The following is a 16,774-nucleotide window of genomic DNA, read 5'->3' as shown; positions in this document are numbered from 1 at the left end:
CAGACAGGAGGAAGCCAGGTGCATTAACCTATATCTGGCTATATGAGAAGGACTGGCTCTAATGTCAGCCAGCAGATTCCTGTACCTGCAGCCAACAATCATGAACTGTACAGCTCTGCTTTTGACATAGACCAGTGGTTTTCAACCTGTTGTCTGTGGACACCTGGGGGTCCGCAGACTGCTTAAGATTTCCAAAGGGGTCCACAACCCCATTTGAAGATTTTTAGAGGCCCACAAATTAAAAGAAATTGAAAACCACTGATGTATACAAACAGCCAGGAGAAGGAGTACAGGTAGGTAGCCCTCTTCCCCAGGATAGGGCTCATATCATTTAGGATGCTCATAACAAAGAAGTAAACACAAGAAGGAAATGTTGACTTGTGTGTTAGAAGAATGTTTGTGGAATCAGAGATATTGTCTGAGGCCAGGAGCTCTGGAAACTCCCTAGAAGTGGGGTGGGGGCACCAGCACCCAAACCTTGGCCCAACCCCCCTGCTCTGCCTCTTCCCCCTGAGGCCCCACCTGCTGCTTGCTCATCTCTGCCCCTTCCCTCCCATTGCTCACCCTTAAGGCAGGTCAAAATGGGAAGGCATAGCCCTCCCACTTTTAAAAGTGATGGGGCCATGGTCCCCTGACCCTCCCTGTTCTGGCACCCCTGGCTGAGGCACTTGCCATTTGTGCATTGTGATGTAGGAGGAATTAAAATGCTTTAGAGAAGCAACTAGAGGAACTTCAGAGCAAGGCTTTGGCCCCTCAAAACCCAACACCATGATCTGGGGGAATTTAGAAACGTAAACGAAAAATCTCAGCTTCCATTAAAGTCTTTGTAAAGACAGCTTTAGAAATGTAAACTTCTACAAGCCAGTGTGCGCTGATCACTGGTACTGAGGGGGAACAATGGTGGAATGGAATCTGTTATATTTGAGCGGAGGGTGTGGCACCAAAACAATGCTTAGACTGGTATTTAATTGTTTAAAAACATGTAAGGATGACTTACAGGAATGGGGCAGGAGGGTTATCGGCTATGGAGATAAATTTGGAATTGAACACCCCCAAACTTTGGTGTTTAGATCTGTCTTTTATTATATGTGTTATGTAATGTAAGCTTTATATTGGCCCCAAATTTGCACCACAGAAGTCAATGGTAGCAGCATGTGCCCCCAAATCAGCTGGACTTTATGGCTTGAAGCCATGTCTAGTCAGTATAAAAAGGACTAATTTGAAAATGCAGGGGGCTTTTAAGTGTTCTGTTAATAAGTTACTAATATTCTTTGTCCTTAAAGGGAGTAGAAATTAACTAACAGATCCTTCTCCCTGAGGCTGTGCTCATATATCTTCATGCAAACAAATTGCTCAGACTTGTGCTTCATAGAATTGCAGGGGAAGGATAAATCAACATGTGTCAGATTGAAAAGGACAAGGTTAGTTAGAAAGGAAACGTTACTTTCAAGAAAGTTTTATAAATAATGAAGCATTTTAAAAACCACTATGCAAACGTGGAGAGTCTTTTCAAAGGCCATTGCAGGCTCTGAATCTCCTTTACCACAATACCTGTCTTGCCTAATGCCTCCCACATCTGGCCCTGAATTTCCTGCTTCTGATTCACTTTTTTTCTCTTAAGTGACTGTCCTCTTCTGTTTTCAATGGCTGACTTTTCCAGTGTAATCTTAGTGCACTGTGTAACTAAGGCACAATGCTTTGTGCTTTGAAACTCAGTTTGATTTTTGTAATTATAATGGGTCTGTTCCAAATCCAAGTCACCATATAAAGTAAAATTATGTGCTACCAGCCCGGGCAACTAAAAATAGCTATCAGGGAACAGAGACCAGGAACCAGATGATTAGCTAATGTTTATTTTATTGCACACTCAACATATTGAACGTTAAATGGTAATTTGTTAGATCGCCTGCCATGAGACAAAGACCATCACCTTTGCCCGTCTGAGTGAAGAAAGCTTCAAATCCAAGGTGCCTAATAAAATGTTTCTGCGTTTAGTGGCTAAAAACATAAGAAGCAGCAGCATGGGCTACTGGGTAGGGGACTGGACTGGAACTCTGGAAACCTGGGTTCTGTGCCTCATTTGTCTCTGGCTGACTTGCTGTGTTCACCAGTCTGTGCCTCAGTTTCCCCTCCCCCTCTTCTTGGCTGTATAGATTGTAAGCTCCTTAGGGCAGTATCTGTCCCTCCCTATATGTTGGTGCAGTGTCTAGTACTGTAGGCACAAATGAACTACAAATAATATAAATGCTCCTTAATTTTCCAAGTAACATTACTGAGCTCTAAGGGTCAGATAGTTAGATATGTAGACTCCTAAGAACACAGATAGGCACTTAATGGGATTTTCTAAGTGCCTAACTCCCATTGATTTCAATAGGAGTTAGGCACCTAGGCACTTCTGAAAATCCCACTAAGTGATTATTTGCATCTTTAGGCAGCTATGTACCTTTAAAAATCTAGTCCATATTCCAGTGGAGGGTGACACAGAAGCCCCAATATAAACATATAGGTAAGATACAATTATAAAGAAGGCCTCACCTGCAAAATGTAGAGGCCCAGATTTAGGGTTTTGACCTTCTCTAGAATTAAGTTCCCTGTGTGTATGTGAGGGCTGCTTTGGGATCTAAGATAGACTTGCTAATAAAATACCAGAGATACCTGAATGTAGATTGGCACTTGGGGAAATCGATTGTATCCTAAGAACTGAGTTATCTGTTTCTGTTTATGATGAGAGCAAGTCTGGGCACTTGCAGGATATATACATATTCATATTCCAAAGCTCATCTACCAGAGAGGTGGCAGATATTTTAATGTTTCAACCCATTATCGTAACATTGCTTCTGCTGTATTAATTGCTTGTTTCAATTTAGGAAAACAAAAAATGATACATCTGCTGAAATACAATGTTTAATGTCCAAACTCCCTCTGCAATGGGTGAATGTGGCACGCTTGCAGACAGTATCCTTTTGCTTACGTAGCAGATTTTACCTCTGCAAACTGGGCAGCAGGACTCCGGAACGGAAACTGGGAAAGAGCATGTTAATTTAGGGCAAGTCTTCAGGCCACAATACACGTTCCCTTCCTGCCATTAAAAACAAGGACAATTAAGAAATGGTTTCTGCATTGATTCATATGGTACTATGCATTTACATTTGGGGCTTATCTTCACTACCAGGGAGATAAATGCTGATTGATGCAGCGGGTGTCGATTTAGTCTAGTGAAGACCCGCTAAATCAACAGCAGAGCTCTTGCCTGTCGACTCCAGTACTCACCTTCTTCTTCTTTGAGAGGTGAAGTTGACGGGAGAGCGCCTCCCATTGATGCAGCGGCGTGTAGACACCACAGTAAGTTGACCTAAGCTACGTCGACTTATTATTCATGTAGCTGGAGTAGTGTAATTTAGGTCGATGTACCCCAAGTAGTGAAGACAAGCCCTTATACAGATTTGAATCTGGCTCTGTACATTTACATACGTGCCACTCTAGCATCTAGAAACAGGATATTGCACTGAAGAGTATTCCTTAATTGTCTTTCTAAAAACACAAAATATTTACAAAACATTGTACAGAATATAGTGCTCAGGAAATGTACCTAACATACCAGGAGACTCAATCCACAGGAGAGGTACAACATGGGCATTGCCACAGTGCAAGCTCCCCACTCACTGCCCCACTAATGAGTTTCAGCCTTGACCTGGAGGGACTGCATTTAGCAGTGACCCAGTAGCGTAATCTCCAAGTCCAGTCACTGGTTGACCTGTTGAGCCAGATGGCTACCGAGATGGTTCCTTAATACTAAATTTGCCGGTGACTTGATCAAATGAAGGTCCAAATATGGCCAATGTTTGTCCAGGAAGAGGTGGGTAGACTGAACCTATTTCAGTTCAGAGTGGCTCTGAACAGCCACCGGAGGGTGACAACTATTGGTCACTGCAATTAGAATTGATGACCGAGTGGGTTAAAGTTCTATGGCCCATTGTCAGTCCCATGAGCCACCCAGTTCCCGCTTGTAGGAATCTTTACTGAATTCAGAATAATTCTGGCCTCTTTTAGAGAGCCAGTGTTGAACTGTCCATAGTCTCGTTGACATAAAACTATATATACTCCAAGTAGCAATATTCTACCTGCCACCTAACTACTTGGAGTGTGGGCTCATGTACAGAGTGTTCACAACAGGGTAGATTTTGTTTGTGTTTGGAGTAGGAGGCAGAATGGCATTTACCTGGGGCTGCATACCGGCTCTGAATATGCTTTTATATGTCACTTTTTCTCCTGACTTTCAGCCTCCACTGCCCAGGTACTACTGTACATTAGTTAAGTTTCAATAGGCTGGTCTCCTAGCAAAGAGGATCTAGCAAAGCATACAGCAGGGCTCAATGAAATTATTACTTACTGAGCAGCTGCACTGAGCACACTGGTTGGGTTGCCTATTCTGAAAAAGCCCTTCTGCCACAAACATTTCCCCGTGCTGGTAGGCAGTGCCATTGTATTCGCAGGATTTCCCAGTGATTTTACTGCTTATGGAGAAAAGTGAATCCTCTGGAACAAATGAGAAAAAAAACATTTTATTAAAAAAAAATTCACAAGTTGCTCAATAATGGGTGTTGACAACTGGGGACTTTGGGGGGCTAAATTGCATTAATAAATAAAAGAAACACTGAGTTTTTGGAACAGAAGCTTGTTTATGACTTTATTGAAAGTGGGCAAATTTAGTCATGGTACAAAACTACTCATTACAGCAATATTAAACAGCTATTTTATTTTTTTAACTTTAGAACCATATTTTAAAAAAAAAAGCTGTCTCTGTCCCTATTAATCTTTGCAGACCTATAGTCAAAATACACTAGCAGCATCGAAGGAGGTGTGTCACGGCTTTGCTAATCGCACTGTAGCGTTTGCCCACTAGTGGGATGGGTGGCCACGGTTAGAAACTGACTTAGCACGGGTTATGTTGTATGTAAGGTTTTTCTAGAGCTGGCTAAATATTTAATTCTTCGGTTCACTGGCAATTTAAAAAAAAAAAGCATCTTCAAGTTGACTCAAAAGAAAACTTAGAGGACAAGTGGGGGGAGGACGAGGGGGTATGTTCATTTCAAGTCAAATGAAATGTTTCATTTTACCTAAAATGAAACTTTTTATTTCAATTTTGAGGATTTTTAATAGTTTTTAACAATAAAATTGAAGGAAATTTCAAAACACCTTGTGATATGTTTCAATCAATCCAAATCTGTGTGTGTGTATATATTGGTGAAAACATGTTTTGAACAAAAAATCACCCAGTTCTGGTTTCTCCTTTCGGGAGAACCAATATTATTTGCATTGTGGTCGTGCCCAGGAGCCCCAGGGATGGACCAGCACCCCACTGTGCTAGGTTCTGTACAAGCACAGAACAAAGAGACAGACCCTGCCCCGAAGAGCTTACAAGCTTAGCATACGGATCCACATTAGCAAGGAAGTATAAAGAACTATGTTAGCAACCTGTGCTATAGCTTACCTTTACCTGTTTGCCTCTACATGAGGGAATAACACCGCTCTAATGCGCTGTTAGGCAAAAGCATGTTGTCTACCCTATGCAATGAAGTCATGGTAGAACTCTGCTACCAGCAAATATGCCCAAACATAGTTGTACCTTGGAAGGCTCTGTTTCCAGTGGCTTCCATGCTTGCCTTTTCCCCTAGCATTGGCCACGGCTGTCAAAGTGACACATTTCATCTGAACTGAATGCGCACAGTTTTGTTAAAGCTGATGTTTGGTTGCATGCAACCAATTTTCTGATATTCAAATTAGCCCATTATATTTGCATAGAACATCACATACAGAGCTGCTGAGAACTTGGCAGCCATGACCCAGTTCTGGGCCCTGCTGCCTCAGCTCAGCAGAGTTATTGGCCAAGTTTTCTTCTATGGCCTGGCTTCTGTGCCAACCCCACCCCAACCTCAGCTCTAGTGAAAACAGATTAGGGGCTGCTCTAACTAATGCCTGTTGACAAAATTCCCAAAGGGGTTGTCCTCCAGCTTGCGAATATCTGGAGTGTGCCATGGTCAGGGCTACAGGCTATGATTGATGTATTCCTGATGGGACTCCCTGATCTCAGAGGAATCCTCATTTAGAGAGCTGTGGGCAGTTTCTGCTCGCTCTGTGCTGCCTGAGTGGAGTGGGGCTGTGACTCTGACACTATCTATTTACATTTGTCACTCTAGAATCCAGAAATGGGCACAGGCGTTTTTAAGCAGGAGCTCCTTAGAAATAACAGTGCAGCGATTGTTCTCTGGAGCCAGAGAATCACTTCAGATTTCAAGGAATGCAGCTGACGTTTCACTTGGTGGGTTTGGGGTTTCACATAAGAGGAAACCTGAGCTGCAACATCATGTTTTGCTGTAGCATTTTAATATCTGCCAGCTCGTTTCATATAAAAACCTTTCCAAAATTAGTATGTCATCAAAGAATGTAGTTTTTTTAGCTGAGCACTCAACCAAAGGAATGAGAGTTTTTAGACGACAGGCATTGGATTTAAACTCTGATATTGAGAGTCCTCCATAAAAGAGTTTGTTTTGGCATGCTGGCATCATTGCATATTAATAATCTTTTCAACATGGGGGGGAAATTAGTAAATGTCAAATAGGAATGTACTGTGTGTACAAACCTCAACATTTTAAGGTCTGGTGTGTTAGTGCAGGACCTACTGCTATGACAAAGGGAAATGGAGGAGGAGAAGCTATGTAAGACAAAGCACTAGAGGATTTAGTGCTCTTAAATGACCCTTTGTACTTCATGTACACTGAGTATCTTTTTAGGAGATGTGTTTGCTATTTGCATTTCCACTCTGTGAAAGGCCACAGCTTGCATTTATTTCAGCTCCACAAATGGCCCCCTGTGATAATGTAAAAGCAAAAGGGAACTGCATGGCTGAAGCATGGATACTAAATCCCATGCAAACCTCCAATCTTTCTCTTTACTGATCTTTCAACATACTCAAGTTTTATGTCCTTGACACGCTTTATGATGGATGACATATATGGTTAGGTGGAAACTCCTCTTGGTCAGCAATATTCAACAGTTCAGGAGCAGAATTTTCATTTGTCCATATTTGGTACCTATTATTAATATACTTCAGACACAAAAGGTAAATCAGTCTCTTGATTGTAATTCTGAAACAGAAGAGTCTCTTCCAAAACCTGCTGCTGCTAGAAGTACTGTCTTGGTGGATGCTGATCAGCACTGGCTTCTATTTCTACTCTGGGAGATGCTGTTGCTTCCAGCTACTTGTACCATCTTAGGCCTGTGTAGGAGCATTTACAATATCTGGAGCCAAGAAATAAAACTCAGTTTCCTACCAGAAGAAAGAGAACTGCAAGTGTAGAAAATCACCAGGTTCTGTACATGTCCAGAGCATAGAAAGTGGGACCCTGCTTAATAAATAAATAAATGGAAAACAGGATCTGAATTCTCCATCACTAGCTTGCTAAGGTACTGTAAGGAAGGCAAGAAACAACTAAAACCTTAAAGTTTGAAAGGTAGATGATAATGGCTAGTGGCCTCTTTTAGAGGACTATATATGCCTCTGGCAGAAGGGACCCTCTGAGATATAGGAGAGATGTCACTGAAAAGTGGGTGTCAAACATAAGGAAAATTGTAGAACGGGGGAAGCCTATTACTGTACAGTCCACTGTACCTTTAAAATTGTTTATATTTGAAACTTTCATACAGAGTTACATCTTACATTGTAAATAACACACAGCTATGGCAAAACCCATGTTGATCCAGGAGATGTGGCACTTTGATTGTGGCACTTTGTTAATTTGTTAATGTGAATTCTGGAGTAGTTCTCTCTAATTAGACACAATCCTTGAAATTCTTAAGAATAATCACTCAAGCCAAAATTCGGTGTTGTCTCATGGTACATGGACACCAGACAAAGCACAGCCAGCAGGACTGCAGTGCAGAAGAAGGCTACTGGGGACTTTGCCTCTTCTGAAAAGTTATGCAGCAATAGCTCCAGGGGCCCTCTGCAATTGACCTCATGGTGAGCATGAAAATGTAGCTAAATGAAAATGGTCAGCATGAAAATGTAGCTAAAGCCTTCTGAGGGATAGATCCACATATTAGTAGTATACGCAGCTTTCCGTGGGGAATGAATGGCCCACATGCTTCTGATCTGAGCAGCTTTCCTGGCTATACAACAGCCCTGGCATGTAGCACTCCATGCACTTGTAACATCAACAGAATTTGCAAGAGCTGGCCCCAATCAAGATACAAGCCATGTGTTCATGTTGCCTCTGCAGCACATTGCTGTGTCCATTTGGGAAGTTGTTTTCTAGGCACCCGCCCATAGTCTGCAGTTTGCAAAAAACAATGCATGCACGAGATCCCTGTGACTTTTTCAGAGTGAAAAAGAGTGTTGGATGTAGTGAATAAATTTTACTTCAGACAACTTATATCCAGTAAGTAAGATTGCTAAATAAAATCACCATCAACCCTCAAAACATTGAATTATGGTCCCTAATTATGTTTTTTTAGGAGGTGGAAGGGACGACTTTCTTTGTAAGGTAGTTTCTTCTTCTGAAAGAAGATTGTCTCTTACATGCAGGTCTATACAACTATTGTGGAGACCCTGCAGTATCTCAGGACAGCAGCAGGTGGAGGAAATCACTCTGCAACTGACAAACCTGAAAATTGCATTGCCTCACTAGTGAGTCTAGAGACCCAAGTGCAGACTGAGGGTATGTCTACACTGGCAGAGTTACATTGCCGACAGTTACAGCACTTCTCAGAGAGCGCTGAAGGGAAACCGCTGTTGTGCGTTCACACTGTCGGCTGCCTGCGCAATCGCGTCTTCACACTTGCGGCACTTGCAGCGGTATTCAGAGCACTCTGGGCAGCCATCCCACAGAGCATCTCTTCCTCTTCTGACACTAAGAGTTGTGGGAAGGCAGAGGGGGTCGCAGGGCATCCTGGGTCCTGTCCCAATGCCCCGTGATGCATTGCTTCGCATCCCAGCAATCCCTGTACTTCTGTCTGCATTTGGCGCCATCTTTCAACGGTTTGTGTATTGCGCACTCTGCCTCTTCGGTCTGCAGGAATGGATCCCGCACTGCTGACCAATATGCTGCTCACTCTCACTAACATGTCACGACTGGCAGTGGAGTTATTCCTTAAACTACAAAGGCAATAGGAGCTCGACATTGATCTTGTCATGTGTAGTAGCTATGACACGAGATTGTTTGTGGCATTCACGGAGGTGCTGATCACAGTGGAACGCTGCTTTTGGGCTTGGGAAACAAGCACTGAGTGTGGGATCACATCGTGGTGCATGTCTGGGATGATGAGTAGTGGCTGCAGAACTTTGGGATGAGGAAGGCCACATTCTGGGACTATGTGACGAGCTCGCCCCAGCCCTGTAGTCCAAGGACACGAGACTGAGAGTGGCCCTGTCATTGGAGAAGCGTGTGGCAATTGCACTGTGGAAGCTACTGCTACTGATCGGTTGCTAACCAGTTCAGAGGGGGAAAGTCGACCATTGGACATGTGTTGACAGAAATGTGCAGGGCCATTAATCACATCCTACTCGAAAAGACCGTGACTCCGGATAACGTGTGTGACATTGTGGATGGCTTTGCACAAATGGGCTTCCCTAATTGCGGAGGGGCGATAGATGGCATGCATATTCCAATTCTAGCACCAGACCACCCAGCCACCGAGTACATTAATTGGAAGGGGTATTTCTCTATGGTTCTCCAGACGCTTGTGGATCACTGCGGGCATTTCATGGACATTAACATAGGCTGTGTTAATGGTGCATGATGCACACATCTTTTGGAACACTGGCCTGTTCAGGAAGCTGCAAGCAAGGACTTTCTTCCTAGACCAGAAGATCACTGTAGGGGAAGTGCCCATTGTGATCCTGGGAGACCCCGCCTACCCCTTAATGCCGTGGCTTAAGAAGCCGTACACGGGGCACCTTGACAGCAGCAAGGAGCGGTTCAACAACAGGCTGAGCAAGTGCAGAATGACTGAGTGTGCTTTTGGATGTTTAAAGGCCTGCTGGCGCTGCCTATATGGGAGGCTGGACTTGGCCAATGAGAATATTCCTATGCTTATAGCCGTGTGCTGTATGATCCATAATATTTGTGAAGGGAAGGGGGAAAGCTTCACTCAGGGCTGGACCACTGAGGCTCAGTGCCTGGAGGCTGAATTTGAACAGTCAGAGACCAGGGCTATTAGAGGGCGCAGCAGGGGGCCATAAGGATCAGGGATGCCTTGAGGCAGCAATTTGAAGCTGAAAACCACTAGTATTTGTTGCTATGCTTGGGGAGTGCAGTGCTTGTAATGCTAGCAGGTGATTGGTGCAGATGCACTATGAAGGTTTAAGAAAATCGCCTGTTGCTTTGCAGGGCTGTCTTTGCTTTCAATTAATGGAATAAAGATTGCTTTCAAACCAAAACAATTATTTTATTAAAAAACAACAACTGGAGGAGAGAGACAAAAAAACACAGCAGCACTGTAGGGGATGGGGGAAGGGAGGGTCCCAGGAGGAGATGGGGTCCCGGGATGGTTAAAGATTTGTGTATGTCCAGGGATCATATGCAACCTTGTCCTTTGGAGTACGGTGCAGCAGGTACTGTACTTCAGCAGGGCTAAACTGCAGAGGGATGGGTGTTGAGTGCAGTGGGTCCTGGGAGTCCGCAGGGCTAGACTGTGACAGGGCAGGAGTGGAATGCAGCAGGTACAGACTGGAGCCAGGAGGTTGATAAGAGTGCGTTGGTGATGTGTGGGGAGGCGCATGGGAAAGAGTTTTGCGACAGCGGATGCAGGGGAGGGTGGGCATGGAGCTTTTCGGTTTGCAGTGCTACTAGCGCCTGGAGCGTGTCTGCTTGGTGCTCCATACTGTTTAACAGCCACTCCGTGGCTTCGTTCTGGCGCGCCATGTTTTCCTTTCAGTCCCTCTTCTCACTGTTCTGCCACTCTTTCAATTCTTATTTTTTGGCTGCGGAGTGCATCATGACATCACACAGAAAGTCCTCTTTAGTTCTTCGTGGCTGCTTTCTAATTCTGTGCAGCCATTCAGCCAACGATAACAAAGAGGGAGGCTGGGCTCCCAAGGTCATATCTGTGAAGCCAAAATGCAACATTTTACAGAAGCAGTATTGTGTGCAACACACAGACCACTGATTAAGTGATTTAAAACCCAGCCGCTGTTCACATACCTGTCACTAACTGGCTGACCCCAGGCTAGCACACATGAGCAAGACCCCCAAAATGGTGAGTAACCACAGGAGCAGGGGAAATCAGTGTTCCAGGACCATACTGTACACTGGACACGTAGCTCTTAGGGAGACCCAGCACTGTAGGGTAGGCTTTATAATCATTACTGTCCCCACATTTTCCACTGGCTCTGTTCATTATGGAAGATCTCTCGATGTGGAGGATGAGCAGGGAATCAAGGGAGGATCTTCTCCAAGACTGCGGCTTCTGCCCTGGCCCTTATGCGGCTCACCTGTGTGCAGCAATGGTCCATCCCCTCTCTCCCCTGCAGTGACGGTAGAGTGGCATGGGAAAGTTACCTTTAATGGGGCAAGAAACAAAGCAGCTCTGCCAAAGAACCTGCGGCAGCAGATTGTCCAGTATCTCCATGAATGTTTCAAGGAGATCTGAGGCAGATTCCCATGAAGTGAGGGAGTCAAGCAACACCCTGTTCCACCGCTCAGACTAGGCAGACACAAGCCTGCTTTCTGAAATGCTCCTGCCCCCAAAAACTTGCTTCAGAGATTCCCAAAATCAAAGCCACTTACCAGGGGCCTCCTCTCCTGTTTGCGCTTCACCAAGCTCTGACAGCTGTGACTGGCTAGCCTCCTCTGGGGTAGAGAAGAGCTCCTGGCTGCATGCATCTCTGACCTCCGAGTCGTCCTTTGCCTCTAGGTCCCCCTCCCCCTCCACATCCTCGTCCAAGATTTCCTCCTGGCTCGGTTCACTCTCGACTGGCACGCGACCACTGAAGTATCCACAGTGGCATTCACAGTGGAGGTGGGGTTGGCCCCGAGTATCATGGCCAGCTCTTGGTAGAAGTGGCAGCTCGTGGGCGCAACACCGGAACAGCAGCCTTGTGGAAGGCGTTCCGTAGCTCCTTCACTTTGACCCTGCACTGCAGTGTGTCCCAGTCACGGCCCCTTTCTGTCATGCATCCTGAAATCTGTCCATAGGTAACAGAGTTCCTACGGCTGGAGCGCAGCTGGGGCTGCACAGCCTCCTCTCCCCAAATGCTGATGAGGTCCAGCAGCTCGGCATTGCTCCAAGCAGGGGGATCGCCTGGTCCGTGGAGCAGGCATGGCCACCTACAAAGATGTGTTGAGACCACTGCACGTGTCACCGAGCAAACAGGAAGGGGACTTTCAAAATTCCCAAGGAACGTATGGGGTGGGGATGACCGTTGGTCACCTGAGGGCAGGGCAGTAGAGGTCAAACCGATGACCAGAGAGGCGAGAACAGGCATTGTGGGACACCTCCTGGAGGCCAGCTGCAGCGCTGTAATCGACCAGGGTGTCTACACTGGCACCGCAGCACTGTAGACCCGGCGCAGAACGCTGTACGCCTCTTGTTGGCGTGGGTTTTTTTACAGCTCTGCAACAGCGCAGTTTCTGCGCACGAAGTGGCTTGGCAGCATGTGCACCTCCGGAGTTACAGTGCAAATAGCTGCTTTACTGCCCAGGAACTTGCCCGTGTAGACAAGGCCTGAGAAGCAACAGTAGCTGCCTTTGTATCTGGAGGAAAGTAGGGAGGTCAGAGGAGAGAGGGACCCAGCATTCAAACAGGAAGCTAACATGGTATCTAATCTCAATCTGGACCACGTTTTTCCAACACCACGGGCTTGGCTTTCATCTGAAAACCAGTCCACAGTCAATGCGGTTTCCAGGCTAATTAAAATGAGTAGATGTCTCTGACTGATGCACAAAGTATGGAAGGGCAAGGCAGGGTGGGGACAGAAGGGAAGGCTGTGAAGTGATGAAATGATGGACCCCTCTGCAACTCCAGCTTGCTTCCTCTGATCTCTGTTCTCGACTCAGAATTAAGACTTCTGTTAATTCCATACTGCACCGCATGATACTCTCTTCTGTCTATTAGAGCTGAAGCAAAGAGGACAAGAAACTGAATGAGATCATCAGGAACACATTTAGTGACTACATGGGATGGGCCTCTCCGCTCAGCACAAAACCAGCATGGGCATAGTGGTATCTTGGTATCCAGGTCTTAATAGTACTTCAGTTGGGAACTGAATTATTTGCCGCAGGAAGATCTTTACATAGTCTAGAGCCTGTGCCTTGTCCAACTCTCTGGTACAACTGCAAGTGCATGAATATTCTCTTCTCCAAATGGTACTATCCGATATACTGCTCAGCCATACATCCCAGTTCCTTCAGTAGATCATTTCACACACCTGTATTTCTCCTTAGATCAACCAAAGAAGTTAGGCCTATAACAGAGAAGCCATAACACACTCTCCTTTGTGTGCCTATGAAAGCCTGTTAGGATTTATGACATAGGTTGAAGCCCTCCCCTGCTTTGAGGGCTTAAGTGGTTCATAAGTCTTGTGCTGCCCATAGAAGGGAGAATATGACCGTATGTCTATGGCTCTGATCATGCACGTGCTTATCTCTTAGCATGAGTAGTCCTAGTGACTTCAATGGGACTAGTTAGATGCTTGAGATTAAGGTTGGGAATGAGGAGTTGCAGTATCGGGGCCTACATTGCTACGACTGCAACAAAAGACATAAAATTGAATGTTTGAGACTGCATGAGAGTGTATGTTCCTCTACAAAAACAGCATCTGTCTAAAATTGTAAGGAGGCTTTGTTTATACTGTATGTCTATACGTAACTTCAGTCTGGTGCAATTTCTCTCTCCCTCTTTCCTCGTGTGGAATTGCCTTTTGGATAGTAAAACGTGCCTTCATATTTTTTTCTGTGTGCCTAATTAGAGGGCTTCAGATTCCTTCCTGATATCCTATTCTCCTGCAGAATGTGGAGTGATTATGGCTAATTTTAGTAAGTGCCAGTTTGTATTTTGGAAGAACTTGGCATGAATGTCGATATCAGCATGTGTTGTTCCATACCTCAGTAGAGATGTGTGAGAATTGGATTAGATTAATTAGCCGCAGATATATAGTACTGCATATAGCCCATATCTGTGAACTCTGTTTCCTAATAAGGATTGCTCTCACAGCTTTGCATGGCATTTAATGGTGTTGGATATTGTTGTAGTAATTAGCTGCTTATGGAAAGTACCAGGTAAATCATCTATGTAAATCCTCTTAATGAAATGGGTTCATTCTGAATCCTCCTTTGTCAGCTTCCATAGTATCAGGGCAGGGGAAGTGAATCATGGAGGGTAAAGTGTTTTATAGCATCAATGGAAAGGAAGTGTCTTTGTTCCAAGGTTGACAGCCATCCTCTAAGGGTCCAGTCCTGCATTACTGAAGTGAATGTGCAATGCATGGTTTTGCCTGTGACTTCAGTGGTATCAGGATCCGGCTCTTAATTAGCAAGATTACCAATATTTATCTGTTGGTAATTGTGTTAATGTTAGATAATGCTAAGAGGATAAGATGTGTGACCAGGCTTAATATCTTAATTTGGAAATAAATTTACCTTGAAAACTGATTTAAAGGCTGCACCTACCTATAGGACTATAGGTTTAGAGATAGGCGACAGAATGTGCTGCCATATCAAAATGTTCTGTTGGCTTCAAATATTTTTTTTTTTTTAAAGGAGAAAATTAAGACTTCCACTAAAATAAATGAATTCACAAATATCAATGTTCTTCTTCTGCAAACTTTGACTTTCAGTCAGTACTAATCTAGATACCAACATGCCATATATACTGGGCATGAAATCCTGGCCCACTGAAGTCAAGCAAAACTCCCTTCAACTTCAATGGGGCCAACATTTCACCCTAGATTCTTATCAAAACTACAATATGTTTTGTTAAAACCCATGTAAAGGGATGAAACCACTGATCTGTATTAGGGAAGTGCACACAATTCAAATCCAAATTCATGGGTGTGACCGTTCAACCTGATAGGTTTTCACAGTGTCATATGAATCCAAAGGTGAAAAACAAATACAAAGGGTTGTCTCCTCCCTTCCACTTATACAAGCAAAGGGAACTTAAGAAAGGTGGAGCTCCCACTCTGTGAAAGGAAAGGGGACAGTGCATTATGACTGCTTCTTCCTGGGATCATGTAGAACAATGGTTTTCAAACTGGGCTGCAACCCAGTACTGGGTTGCGGAATGGAAGGCACTGGGTTGTGGCAGCTCTGGTCAGTACTGCTGACCGGGCCATTAAAAGTCCTGTCAGCGGTGCTGTCCGACCAAGGCAGGCTAGTCCCTACCTGTTCTGATACCACGCTGTGCCCCGGAAGCCTCCAGCAGCAGGACTGGCTCCTAGGCAGGGCGGCTAGGAGGCTCCGCATGCTGCCCCCACCCTGAGCACCAGCTCCGCACTCCCATTGGCCAGAAACTGGCCAATGGGAGCTGTGGTGTGGTGCCTGCAGACGAGAGCTACACGGAGCTGCTTGCGTACCTCTGCCTAGGAGCCAGGCCTGCTACTGGCCGCTTCCAGGGTGCCGTGAGGTCCGCAGTGCCAGAACAGGCAGAAAACCTGCCTTAGCACCCCCGCCACACCACTGACCGGGAGCTGCCTGAGGTAACCCTGCACGGCAACCCTGAGCCCCTTCCTTCACCCCAAACCCTTCAACCCTGGCCCCACCCCAGAACCTGTACCCGCAGCCCAGAGCCCTGACCCCCTCCTGCACCCCAACAAAGAGTCCCCTCCCACACCCTGAACCCCTCATTCCTGGCCCCAGCCCTCAGCCCTCACACTGGGTCACCAGAAAAAAAGTTTGAAAACCACTAATGTAGAAGACACTGCTTGGGGTGCTCTCTGGTTACTTAGGTGTGGGGCAGTGGGCTGGTAGTTATCTGCAGCATGCTCCTTGCACAGCTTGTGGATTTTTACCAAGAAATCCCATTGGGAATTATTGCTGCTTGAAACAGCCTTAACTTCTGTAGAGTTTTTTCCATGGCAGAAACTGGCCGATAATAGGATGGCTCCTTTTGGGAGCTCTGCAGTAGGACCACTCATGAGTAAGGGCTGCAGGATCCAGGCCCACAGGCTTTATCACAATTAGTAAAGCTTCCCCGTTGGGTCTTTCTGGACAGACGTAAGACGTACATGTAAGAACGTTAACAAACAATTGGGTATGGAATGGTCTGATAACACTAGCTCACAGATTGGCAGAACAGTCCAAATAAAAGATCAGTTCCGTCATGCTGAATTAATCAGTGGTTTAGTCTTTGCTGCTGCAAGTCCAACCTTATGTATCACTACAAGAAAACTAGTTATCTGAGCGATTTACTGTTATGAACCATTTTAAATCCACTTACTCAAAATCCTTCTTTCTTTGTGTTTTGATATAATACAATCTACTGCAGTTAATGGGTGTAAAGGATGTGTAGGGTCTTTGCTGTACAAGAGAAACTTTCTGAGCTGGAGATCCTGTAACTTGCCCTAGCAAGATCTGTAAACGGAGTTCATGGTTCAAGTGAAAGGGAACTTCTGCTGGCACATCCTGGTTGGGCTCTACCCACCTTCTCTTGCATATCTACTGAGATACTGTCTTTTAAACAATGCTCCAGCTAGTTTTGCTTGCACTTTCCTTAACACTCTTACGATTGTTAGTACCAGAACATATGTGAAAGATCATTTTTAAAACTCCTAGTCTCT

General features: G+C 45.2%; 1 protein-coding gene across 7 annotated transcripts in view; it reads right to left on the bottom strand.

The window, feature by feature from the left end:
* Positions 1-16,774, bottom strand: part of CHRDL1 (chordin like 1) — a 166,956-nt gene that overhangs the window by 11,920 nt on the left and 138,262 nt on the right. For 6 of the 7 annotated variants that reach the window (XM_048864106.2, XM_048864105.2, XM_048864101.2 and 3 more), the window contains exons 5-6: positions 4,391-4,536; positions 2,986-3,079 (exon numbers count right to left, since the gene is read on the bottom strand). The exons of the other annotated variant lie outside the window; for it this stretch is intronic. In XM_048864106.2, coding sequence (XP_048720063.1) covers positions 2,986-3,079; positions 4,391-4,536 — 240 coding nt within the window. The remainder of the gene's footprint in view (positions 1-2,985; positions 3,080-4,390; positions 4,537-16,774) is intronic. 7 annotated transcript variants of the gene reach the window in all.

The sequence above is a fragment of the Caretta caretta genome, chromosome 9 (genome assembly GCF_965140235.1).
Source record: "Caretta caretta isolate rCarCar2 chromosome 9, rCarCar1.hap1, whole genome shotgun sequence".
Lineage (NCBI taxonomy): Eukaryota > Metazoa > Chordata > Testudines > Cheloniidae > Caretta > Caretta caretta.
Note: the sequence above shows the minus strand (reverse complement) of the source record. Positions and strands in the feature narration are given on the sequence as shown.